Source organism: Empidonax traillii, unplaced genomic scaffold (assembly GCF_003031625.1).
Source record: "Empidonax traillii isolate 1590-97213 ecotype Southwest subspecies unplaced genomic scaffold, ASM303162v1 scaffold31:size1920502, whole genome shotgun sequence".
In the NCBI taxonomy this organism is placed as follows: domain Eukaryota; kingdom Metazoa; phylum Chordata; class Aves; order Passeriformes; family Tyrannidae; genus Empidonax; species Empidonax traillii.
Window position 1 is genome coordinate 537,087 of NW_020955224.1, and position 12,842 is coordinate 549,928.

Here is a 12,842-nt window from a genome sequence, read left to right on the forward strand (position 1 = left end):
TTTAATCATTTAGCAGTTGAGATTCTTTTTATTTATTTAAGTAGTTCTTGAAAATCTATGCTAATGAAATTTTTTGCACTAAGAAAGCAAGATATTTTTCTGTTGTAATGCAAGTGCTTGAAAACCATTGTGTTTAACCTGTTATAATGGAGTAAATTCCTACTTGGTTTACGTTTATGCACTTTTACTAACTTTAGTAATGTAAAACCTGGCCTCTTCCCTTATTTATAGAGACATACAATCTGTATCATAGATGCATTCATGAAAAGAAATTAATGTATGGTTTCTCTTCACTATGGAGAAGGTGTTAGCTGTGCATCCAGAGACAGAATTGGCCTTGCAGCTTTCTAGGTTTATTACTTAATTCTTTTTTTAAACTGTAGGAACTGGCAGAGTCTAGTGACAGATTAAAATCCCAAGCCAAAGAGCTGAAAGATGCACACAGCCAGCGGAAATTGGCAATGCAGGAGTTCTCAGAGATGAACGAGCGGCTGACAGAGTTGCACTCTCAAAAACAAAAGCTTGCCCGCCAGCTCCGAGATAAGGAGGAAGAAATGGAAGTGGTGATGCAAAAAGTAGAAAGTTTAAGGCAAGAGTTACGCAGAACAGAGAGACTTAAAAAAGAAGTAAGTGGTGAGAAGACTGTTTAGACTCTGTGAAATAAGTTATATGTAAGGTTTTCTGACAAAGTAATTTTTTTTCTAATTTGTAAATCTTTAACTTTTTGATTGTTGTTTCAAACAGTACCAGTTTTGTTTTTTAAGAATTTGAAGTGTTCAGTTGAGTGATGAAGATTTCTCTCTTATATTAAAAATCAATAGATTTTGTAAAAAAAAAAAAAAAAAAACCTATCTACTAAAAACGTATGTACTTTTGTAGCTGGAAGTCCAAGCTGAAGCTGCAGCTGCTGAGGCATCCAAAGACAGGAAATTGCGAGAGAGGAGTGAACAGTACTCTAAACAGTTGGAAAGTGAAGTAGAAGGGCTAAAGGTTAGTCTGTTTTGATATTAACACCTGCAAACTTACTAGTCAACTAGGACTTGGATCTGTTTGATTGCTTTCAGATGTAGGACAAAAGGGTTTTGTCAGTTTGTCGCTTCAGTTGGTGCTGAATATTAAAGCAGGCACACATCGCGTTATTGTCCAGAAACATGAACATTTGCCTGATGCATTATTTCTTAATACTCGACAATTTCTTACCAAATGGCTTGCATTAGTACTTTGTTTAATTTTACCTGTTAAAAGCTTATTTTTTAGCACAGGATGGTTGAATATTTGATGATAAACCTGCTGCACCTAGGCAGGTTTCTGTATAGGTGTTCTGTCTGCTGTATTGTTCCTCGTGTTTCCTGCGTAATAGATGTCAACGGATGTAACTGTAAAGGAAAAGTTTTAGCTTGTTCCGCCTCTCAGCCAGAAGTTGAGGTGTTTTTGCACAAGACCAGCACTGAGCATGAAGAGGTCATTTACACAGATGAGATTGCTCACACGTGTATGTGATTTTACAAGCATTGTAAAGGCAACCAAGAGTGTTAAATGTTATTTTTGTTCTGTGATTCAGCATTTTATACGATGCTCTGAAGAAATTAGACTCTCTCAAAAATTGAATGAGAAGGCTTTTAATTGTCATATGAGGATTGCTGTTCATTTACTGCAAAGTCCTGTTCCAAATGTTCCATTGACTAGGGTAATTCTAAACGTCTCCTGCAAAATGCAAGATTAGGCCTATCCTGGTCTTAATTTACAAGAACAGCTGAGCTTTTTTTTTCATTAGAATTCTCTGGGACATTTGTGAACATTAACAGCACAGATAATTCGGTAGTTTTTTGCAAACATTCTTTTATTTGGCTTTCCTTTGATAAGGAAATCCATTCAACTTGAAATTTGGATTTATAAAATTTTCTACTGCTGTGAATTCAGATTGTTATCTGAAAATTAGGATGAATTTCTTCTGCTTCCATGAATCATCACCATCAGCAAAGAGTTTATATGACAGTTTAAGAGGTGAGAAGAATCTTTGGGAGATAAATTATACACTCCTTTATAACAACAGAGTGAGTTTATCAGAAGAGGAAAGGGGAACTGTAGCATGCTTAGCAATATTTTACGATTCAGTAGGCACACTTCGGATCACATGTGGTTGTCGTGATACTGCATTGTACGTTCAGCAAAAGCTCTGCATGGCTCCTTAGTTAAGTTCAGGGAGCTCTCCTAGACAGAGGTCAATATTTACAGAAGAAAGGAAGATTTCTCCAAGTTAGGAGAATTGAAAAGACCATTAATGATCGCAGGTTAAGGGTAAACAGGATGTTGAGGGCTAAATAAAGAGAATTTAGGAAACACTTTGCAAAGGGTGCTCAGAGTGATAGTGGGAAGTTCTTCAAAGCAAAAGCAGAAAGCACCTTAGGAAACTCCCGAGGCTGCTTGTTGGCAGGATGAAAAAGGCAAACTCTGAATTAATAGGAATGTGGCAGAAACTCTCCAAAAGTCTTTGATATGTCAGACTTTACTGCTGAAGCAGGGGAGATTGCCATGAAGAGTCCACTCTTGGCAGCAGATTAGCTGGATCAGCCTGAGGATGATGTGCAGGAAGCCGTGGAGCTGGGAGGTGAGGCAGACGTGAAGTCACCTGGACCAATGGCCTTGCTGGGGGAGTTCGGGAGGAACTTAAATGAGAAGTAAGAAAACTGCTGGCCAAGATATGCACTCTGTTATTACAGGTGGCCCCACTGTGCTACTGTAACTCTCATCCAGATGATCCTGGGGAAAAAAGAGGACTGAGTGCAACTTCCTTAGGAAAGGTGTAGAGGCTGTGGTAAAGAATAAGGTCAGAGAGCTCCTGGATGAAGCAGGAAGAAGGCAGTGTGCCCTCTGACCAACCAAGTCCTGCAACACTGACCTGCTGTGGTTCTGCAAAGTTGTCAGTAAATGTCTGGACAAAGGAGATCCTGTGGATGTCATGTATCTGGATTTTCAATAAAATCAGGCTCGATATGAGTCTCCAGTGTGCCCTGGCAGCCAAGAGGGTGCAAAAAGGCACCCTGGAGTGCATTAAACAGCTGCTGTCTATATGCCAGGAGATGCATTATGTCTCAGTTGCACCATTTGTCCACTTGAAAAGGGCATGTATGAAAACACCTATGTGGAGTTTGTGCTTACATCAATCCAAAATATATTCTCCGTTTTTACTATCTCTAGTTAAACCACTGTTAAATACAGTTCAGCTTTCTCTTCTGCTGCACCATCTGTCTTATGGTCTTAATAGTATCTTTTCCTTGTGGTAAAAAGTGTACAATACCACTAAAACATTTTATGTACCTGCTAGTTGATGTTGCAAAGCTTAAGCTTTGTCTGTGCTCCATTGCCATGTCTGTGTAGGCAGTTGGGTATGTTGGGCAGTAACAAACAAGTTCAGTAGTTAACAGCCTGTGCAGGAAAGAAAATTCCTATGCTTGCTTGCTTGTCATCTTCTTTTTTTTTTTTTTTTTTTTTGAATCTTTCTGCAAGCTGTCTTCTGATAGGAGAACATCATCTTTCTCCCATTTATCATTTTGCATCCTCCTAAAGGCAGGACTTTACACTTAGATCAAAACAGATGGTGGTTTTGATGAGTTAGAGAAAAGAATTCAGTAGCAGCACATCTCTGGCTCATACATTCAGGGGGCTTTGCAGTTTTTTGCTGACAGCAAGGCCCAGCTTTCTCATAGAGTTTGTCATGGTAGAAATTCAGCTCATCGGAATGTTCTGCAATGACATTTAGCTCTTAAAGCTTGTTCATACATCAGCAAATGATAATTACCCAAAGCCATGTCCAGTTAAGGGTGACTGAGAGGTATTTAATATCTCCTGGTAAGAATGGAGGTATAATTAACAAACTATCTTCAATCCTCTTAAAGGTGAGACACAGTCACCGTAAGGAAGTACGTTTTCCAGTTACCTGCACTTTCTCAAAATAGTGTTTTTATGAAGTAATTATCCTTTCCTTAAATTACATTTAATTACATATTTTAAAACATAGAAGGAATTCCAAACCAAGTTGTCCATATGTTTACATTAAAAAGTTATTTCCATACTTGGATTTCAGTGCATGTCATGCCACTATCTCATTTTGAACCTGATCTTGCTCCTCCTCTATGTTATGGCAGGACATTGAGTTTAGTGAGTGCAGCATTTGGTGCAAATGTGTATGTATCCTGAAGCAGTGTGTAAAGACTATTGAAATGCCAGAAGACCTCACTAAGAGAGCTATGCAGCTGCGAAAAGTGAAGTAATTACTCTTATTGTTTAAAGCTTGTTTTTCCTATTAATCTACTATGATGTAAATGGTCAGTTTAAGTAAAATAGGTCAGGTTTCCATCCTGACTGATATAATCCATATAGTGTTTCTGTAGCTAGATTTTAGCCTTCAGTTAAGCCTCTTCTTGTCTTAGTATAGCTTTTCCACAAATTATTTGTCCCTCAGAATATATTAACTGTGTATCATAGTCCTTATTCTGCAGTCCTGAAAAGTCACTTGAACTTGCTGCTGTCAGCTGTGTGAGTGGAACCCTTGAGTGTCTTCTAATTCTGTGGTCACTTTCTGACTGCATGTAGGGGGAGTCAGAATGTGACCAGAGATGTTTAAAGTGATCAAATTTTCAACGGCTTGAAAACGATTACTGCATTTAAGTAACAAAACAATAGAGTACCTTTCAAAGTTATGTTCTAACAAATCTTGAAAAAAATTGACATAGATGTGTTTAACTCAAGTCTCTAATGGGATGTTTTCTAAATGTAGGCTTATGAATATAGAGTTGTTATTAAGCGTAATTTTCAACATTCTTCAGTGGTAATTTGGGGCTGTTTATTTTAGCAAAAACAGGTTGGTCGCTCACCTGGGGTAAGCAGTATAGAACATCAGCAAGAGATCACTAAATTAAAGGCAGACCTGGAAAAGAAAAGTGTTTTCTATGAAGAGGAACTATCTAAACGTGAAATGTTGCATGCTAATGAAGTAAAAAGTCTGAAGAAAGAGCTGCGGGATGCAGAGAGCCAGCAGCTTGCCCTCAAGAAGGAGATCATGGTTTTGAAAGACAAGTTAGAGAAAACCAGAAGAGAAAAGTGAGTATTGTATGGAATTTACATTTTTTTTAATCTTTTGAAGTCTCTTAATGTTCTTCCAAACACACTTTCACTTCCTTAACTGTAGTGCAGTTATAGTCATTTTGTCTGAGCTAATGCCAGGGTTGAAAAAAGTCACCTTTAAAAATAAAACAGAAGAAAAAAAAATCCACATCCTTGTACTGAAACAGTTAATTTTGCACCAGAACCGTTTTATTGGCTGGCCATTTCAACCTATGTAACTCGAGTTACAGACTTGCAGCTCTGGGTCGGTTGACCCCTGAAGCTTATGTTGCACTTTCAAAGAGGTTTTTTTGGACATTTTTTTTCTTTTATTTGGTGTTTTCATCTTTGATGCAAAACTAATGTGTTAGAGGATCAACTATTGTTTACGTTTCTGCCAGCACAGGAACAGTCACTTAATGGGAACTGAGGCTAATCCATGCTGGGTTCCATCCAGTGTTAACATCAGTCAGCAGACTACTGTAGGCGTAAGCCGCTTTATCTCTTCTGACATGGTAATTTGTCAGACCTGCTTTTTTCTCTCCCACATGGTGGGGCTTATAACTGGCCTTGAGAATGTTCCTTGAGGCATTCATCAATAAAAACATCTTTTTCTGTTGGATAATGTAGTAGTGGAAATAGACATAAACTGAATGCATTCATGTTCATTCCTAAAAAATTCAGAATGCTTTATAGAGGGTAACATAGATGTATCTTTCTGCTGCTGCAGCAAGATGGCATATTAGAGAAAACCATGGAGAAGTTTCCTCCTGCAAGCTGAGCCAAACAGTAGCAAGTCCTTAAATATAAGTAGCAAATGAAATACCGATTTTTTTCAAAAAAGTTAATGCAAATAGAAGTAGAAACACTGCCTCTCTGGTAAATTGGGTTCAGCAGGGTACATAGATCATACAGCCTAGAATGAGGTGGATGAACTTTTTCTTCCTAGCATGCAGCTATTTGTAGGCTGGACATAGTAACAACACAGTAGTTTGCTGCTTTGTTCTAGGTTGAGAGGTAAAACTTGCATCAGCAGCATGTTTTCATTGTAACGCAACTTAATGGCCTTGCTGACCGATGAGTCACAAATTCACAAAAGGCTATTCTGTCCTGTAAAATGAAAAGGTGATAGTATGACACACTTTTAACTCCAGCAGGATTATTCCTCAGAAGGAGGAATATTAAATAAAATAAATCAGTAATACTTCTTTCTGCAGGCTAAACTCTTGGTAAAGATCATACCTCCAAGCACTGACCAGACCAAACACTGCTTCTTTCCTAATTCTAATGTTGTACAGCTGCAGACATTCTAACTAGATGTCCATCTGGTGAAGTAACAAATGTTGATGTTCTTCGTGCTAGCTAGTTCATAAATCTTCTTTCAATCTGGTTTCTCTCTATAAATATAGAACTGGATGCAATTCTAATGTGCGTGCTGACATAACCATGTGTTTTTGTATGTATTTCAAATGTTATTGTAAGAAAACATTTGAAAGCAAGAACAGAAACACATCACACAACAGGCATCCAACACTTGGCTCTTCGTGGGAAGGGCTTCAGCATCATATTTAGTCAGGTGTCCAAGCACATGATGAGTGATTGATGAAGGCCTGATTTTATCTGTGTTTTGGTAAACAAATCTGCAGAATCTCATGCAAGTATTAGGATTCCACAGAATTGCAGAAGCCCACTGTTCAAGTTATGGTATAGTTTGACTTTTGCAATTTAGAAGGGAATCTTAAATATTAGGAATGCGAGAACTGTGGTTTCTACTTGATTCTCAATGTTTGGTAGCTTTCCGTGAAGGACCGTGGATTTTTTGTTTCTGCTTACTCCTGTTGTTTTTAGCTTTTGTAGTCAGGCATGAAAAGCTTTTTGTGAGTCTTCCAGTACAGAAGTGTTCAGTGTAAGTGTTGAAAAGGAAGCACCTGGAGGATTTGTGCTGAGATAAGTGGAATTATTTCAACAATAGGCTTGGAGTGGGCGTGGAGTTGAAATGTGCTTATACAGTTTTTCAAAAATATTTTAGTAGTCTAAAAATAATCTTCCATGCATATTAAAAAAGATTTTGGTAAGAGGATGTGGTTGTATTACTTTGTAAGTACTATATGTAAGAGTGAATTACGTAGGTTACTCTAACCAAGGATCAGTAAGAGCTTTGACAAAATCTGTAGGTGCATATTTGTGTACCTTGCACGTTTGTGGTTTCTGTTTTTGTGTTTGGTGGTGGTGGTGGGGTTTTTTTATTATTTTTTTCTATTTTTTTAATAGGTATTTTTTCTTTGTTTCCTTCAAATTTAAGCTCTCTAACTCCTGCTATTTAAACAGCATAAGTCTTCAAGGAAGAGAAACTACCTTTCTATACAAAGTGATTACCCTTTGCTGAAGTCTCATAAACTGCATGCTATTAAAGTTGGAAGCATAGGAACACAGTATCAGGCCAGTGATCTGTGCAGCACAAGATTGCATTTCTTAGAATTGTCATTATGAAATATTTCAGAAGAAGGTGCAAGAAACTGTGTAAAATAAATCATGTTTGTAAAAGTTTCTTTAAGCCCATCATTTCATGGTGGATTTATAAAGCAGAGAGCTTTATAAAACAGCATTTGCTGTTTTTAAATTGTGATATAAAGAAGCCTGGGGGCTGGTATGTGTTTCAGGTCTACTTTTCTTGGTTTCAAAGCAGTAAGATAAAATATTTCACCACTTCGTAGAGAGGCAATAAAGAGCTGGAGTGGCAGTGATACAATAAAGCTGTATTTCACATTGCTTGCATGTGGTTTGCTGCAGTTTTACTGATAAAAAGAAAGCTGGATCATGTATGATTTCTTAACTTGAAGAGCAGATACATAACTAAATGTTAGATGAGAGTAAAAGCTTGATGAGAGAGGAGGATGCCAGGCTTCAAAGCAAATGCATTATTTTGATCTTGCTGGCTGTCCAAGGTACATCTGTGGAGTCTGTCACAGTTCTGTAGTTTGCTGAGTTGATATTTGGGTATGATAGATTATACCCACATTCTCCTCTGTTTCAAATTTATCTTCATTTCTTTATTATACTACAGCAGTCTGACTTACTGGGGTAGTGACAGTCACCAGTTGAAATAAGTCTAATAAGTAAAATACAGAAAACTACAGATATGATGGGCTCTTTCACCAACCCAAAGCTTCCTTAATCCACCACCATTTATTGCTGCTTTCAGCCCTAGAGCCTTAAAGGAATAAATTTAAGACAAATACAGAATTAAAAATCCTAAACAAAACCATGAAAGCCAAATAAAAGAAATTAATTAAAAATTAGTTTGGTCTTCTGCCTGAGAAATTAGCTTTGAATCTAAGCCTTGAAAACAGAAGCAGGACCTGTTATTAATTCCCCTGACAGCTGATGCTTTAATCTCTTCCTGTCTTTTCCCTAGACTGCTCATCATATGCATGGAATCTGTTGATATAGAAAAGGAGTGGTGGTGAATTTCAAACTTGGCATTTAAACAGTAACTATAGTATGTTACTTTACTAGGATGAGGTATTACGTTTCAAAGGATGCCTAGCAACATAGAATTTCACTATGGGTCTAAAATAATGAACTAAATTTCAAAGAGTGGTTGAAGCACTAAATGAATTTCAAATTAGTAATAGGTAATTCAAACCAGCATTGCTCTTAACTGGGTTTGCTGTAGCCACTGACATTTCTCATCCTCTGATGGTGTTCTCTCAGTTTGGCAGAATTGTAGTAGTTCTGCACCTCAGAAAAAGAGGCAAGGATGTGATTTCTGTGTTGCACAGTGTAAAATTCTGATCTGTATCCAGAAAAAAAAATTGCAGTGCTCAAGACAAGGTTTCCCCTGGATTTTATTTTTACAGTTAGCCTTTTATACTGGTCACTTTGTCAAGCCTTTTAAGGCTGGGCAATGGTAGTTGCTGAATGGGTATTTACTGTATCTGTGGCATTTATAATATATTTCCATGAACCTACTGATGAACTTTGTGCCAGTGACCTGAATAATTGGTAAAAAGGTGAGTACAAGATGCAAATGTACCGAATCTGAAATCAGTAGATATGAGGTGGGAGTTACACATCTAAAACATTGTGTACACCACTTGAAGGAAGGAATTTACAACATATTTTGGCAAACAGAGGACCAGCAGCTTCATTTATTTTCTAGTTCTTGTATTCATTGTGCTAGGTTAAAGTTGATATTAAGCAGATTCAACCAAAGGTTCTCCTCTACTGAATGACATCTGTGGGAGAAGGGAAGGCTTGGGGGAAACAGCTGCTGGGAAACTTTCTCAGACAGAATGGTCCAAACTTGCTTGGACCATTAGAATCTGGTGACATTAAGAGTGTATAGGCTGTTCATCCCTTTTTTGCCCATAGTTAGTATATGGTACCTGATTTAACAGTTCAAATGCATCTTCTGGTTGTTGTAAATTGTCCAAAGACTAGCCTATATATAAACTTTTCTCATCAGAGACTCAGCTCCAGGTCCTCTAATGTAGCTTCTGTATGTTCTGGTTTTCTATGTGGTCATTTTTGCTGGTCATTCTGTGAAACTTGGAATTGTAGAAATGTGTAAGTTAAAATAATGTTTCTGTGAGCAGAGAATTTACTGTGAGCATTTTAGAATATCGACATGCGCTTTGGTCTGCAGGATTACAACTGCTCAATGTGTGAAAGATTCATCTGAAGAATAAAATTTCTATAAGTGGATTGATAAACAGTAGCTTGGTGAAGCTCTGTTAATTCTATACTGTCTACCACTAAAATTCAACAGACTCTCTTATATTCCTAAGATGGTAACGTATTCAATTCTTAGTTTTAAGAGGCTGTGCTATTATCAGTGTAGTACTTCACTTCAACATGTGTGCGCATTGATCTCTTTGTGTTTGAGTGAATAATGGGGTGAGTTTTAGAATAGAAAACTTTCTAATTCTCCTTTGCTTTATTTCTTAGCCAAAGTGAGAGAGAGGAATTTGAAACGGAGTTCAAACAAAAATATGAACGAGAAAAGCTTCTGCTAACGGAGGAAAACAAAAAACTTACAAATGAACTTGATAAGGTACGTGCTGAGTAGTTGAGTCCTGAATTTACAACTGTTGTATGCTGTGTAAAACTGGACAATATAGAGCTGTATTGGTTATTATTAACTCATAACTGGTAGCAGAAATTGATGTTATACAAAAATTTGTGATGAATATTTTATTTGAATAGAGGATCTACATGCATCTGAACTTGAGAAGGTGTGTGTACATATATGCATATAGTAGTATTTACGTGTGGGAATTTAATTTAATGGTCTTACAGTTTGGTAAGATTAATTCTAGACAACACTGTAAGCCAACAAAAAAGGGTTAATTAATTTTATGACCCAAATATAAAAATACATAGTTAATGATGTGACTACTTAGAGTATATTTGCATATCAATTGTTGTGAAATACCAGGGCCCCTCCTGCCCTTTGAGGTTAAGTGTTACTTTGAGATATTAAAAAAATACAAATGATAAGGCATATTAATTGAAGTGTGTTGAGCAAGTAACAATTATGATTCTTGCATTTGGATCGTCACTTTATTGTTGATTTTGACAGGTTGTTCAAGTTCATTGTGGTTTATCCAAGTCTTGCTGAACTTGTCTATTATTTTTGTAATGCATTAGATTTTCTAAAAATATGATGAAAGTACAGTGTTCTTCAAAGTAAGCATGTTTGCATGTTAGTGCTCAAATTTACGTATATTTTCATACCAGTATGACTCATAATATGTAAGCCTGTGTGTAGGCTTAGTCTAAGAACAGTAGAGTCTAATCACTTTGATTGGTTTTGTGCTCTGTCTTCCCCCCACCATTAGCTTTGTATTTGTCCTGTCCAATGACATTTAACAAGTAGGCATATTTAAATTATAAACCCATTTAAATGATAAATAGGGTGTGGAGTTATTAATATTTGAAGTAAAAAGCAAAACAGATTTAAAACTGGCAATTTTTTTATCATTTTGATTTGTTAATAGATTTCAGTACTAAAAGAAGCCTTTCACCTGAGATTCATTCTCTTAAGGAAGCCTGCCTATAAAATCTATCTGGTCTCTGATTCCAGTTTGACTTTCTGAATAATAATTTAACATAATGAAGGTTTAGTTCCTATTACCAGCTCAGGTTAGCTGTGGCTTTTATCTTGCAGAATGTGCATGTGTGAATGGCAGCTGTGTGAATGCGAGAGGTTAATTGCTAGGTATAGCATATTGCACTTAAATATGAGCATTTAATTTCAATTTCCCTGTCTGCAAGTAAGTAAAATGAAAAATAGGGGAATGTGAAACACCTGGAGAATCTCAGGACTGTCTTCAGCACTGCTTGTATCTGTTAAGCCTGTCTTTCTCCATGGTTACTAAACAAGGGAGAGGTTCGGCAGTCTTATCTGAGCTATAACAATTTTTATGCCTTTGCTTTGCTCTTTTAATGTAGCTTTTTCTATACAGAACATTCCACACCTATATGGTGCAAAACAGAAACCTTCTAAGAGTTGTAGAGGTATGTGGAAGCTCAGAAAACTGATTAATTTGGTAGAGTAAAAATGTAGTTCTAGTCCTTAAAAGTGGCCTTTCAATACAGCTAAGGCCATAGGTGAGAAGAGATTCTGGCTTTTATTGTTATGGGGTGTTTATTTTGATGGGCAGTACCAGTTTTTAAAACAGATTCCTGATGTGGGAGAAGGAAAGATGAGGGCCTTTGAGTCTGCGCAGAGGAGGAGTCAGAGCAGTTTATGCTTCTAATAAATTGTTTAAATTCTCATTCAGCTCACTGCCATGTTTGAGAAGCTGAGTATGAATAATCGGCAGCTGGAAGAAGAGATGAGAGACCTGACTGATAAGAAGGAGTCTGTGGCCCACTGGGAGGCCCAAATTACTGAGATTATCCAATGGTGAGAACTCTGCTCTCATGTCATTACAGAATCCCCTCAGTATGTGGTGGGGCTGTTACTGAGGTTTTGTCTCTGCACATGGCACTTGGAAGTGCTTAGGTGAAATCTCACACCCATCTGGGGTTTTGTTTGAGATTTTAATAATAGACAAATCCAGAAAATTGTGTTCCTCCTTAAAGAGCGAAAGTGTCTTACCAAATGCAGCTTTTTAAAGTGCAGAAGAATCGTGGTCATTGGGTGTGGCTTGTGGCTATGGAAGAATGCTGAAAGGAATCATGTGCTGAGCTCACGCCTCCAAGGGGAACAAGCCTGGGAAAAGCAGTGGCATGAGAGTGTTTGTGTCTCGGCATTAATTTCCTTCATCTGCTTGGCATGTGGCAGAATGAAACAAATACAGTGCAACTTTTATGTGATTTTTAACAAGGAGGGCATTTGGGACTACCACACAGCCAGTCAAGTGATGCTTCTAATAGTACTTTTGCTAAATAATGATATGTTTCTAAGAAAAAAAAAATATGTTGAAACTATTAAGGGGAAAAGATTGTATATTCTAGGTTTTTTGCCTATCTTTATTTTTCCCCTCCATGCCTGTTTATCTCCCCGTCCTTTTATTGGTCCATTGCGTTGTTGCACATCTACAAAACCAGTTTGCATTCATCCACTTGTGGGAAGACATCATAATATATATGCGTCATCATATACTAATCTTTTTTCTGTTACTACTTGATTATTCTCTCCTTCACCTTTGTCTCATCTCACATTAATGAAAAAAATCTAATTTGTTGTGTCCAGGCGAAAATGGGAAACGTTGTTTCAATGAAACCTA

The 12,842-nt window shown here is 37.2% G+C and overlaps 1 protein-coding gene across 10 annotated transcripts in view; it reads left to right on the forward strand.

Moving 5' to 3' along the window:
- The window catches only part of CDC42BPA (CDC42 binding protein kinase alpha), a 187,461-nt gene that overhangs the window by 121,091 nt on the left and 53,528 nt on the right, over nt 1–12,842 (forward strand). For 8 of the 10 annotated variants that reach the window (XM_027911200.1, XM_027911207.1, XM_027911247.1 and 5 more), the window contains exons 14-18: nt 384–626; nt 880–990; nt 4,853–5,100; nt 10,054–10,159; nt 11,892–12,016. In XM_027911200.1, the coding sequence (XP_027767001.1) occupies nt 384–626; nt 880–990; nt 4,853–5,100; nt 10,054–10,159; nt 11,892–12,016 (833 nt within the window). The remainder of the gene's footprint in view (nt 1–383; nt 627–879; nt 991–4,852; nt 5,101–10,053; nt 10,160–11,891; nt 12,017–12,842) is intronic. The other 2 variants (XM_027911225.1, XM_027911232.1) reach the window with 2 other exon arrangements.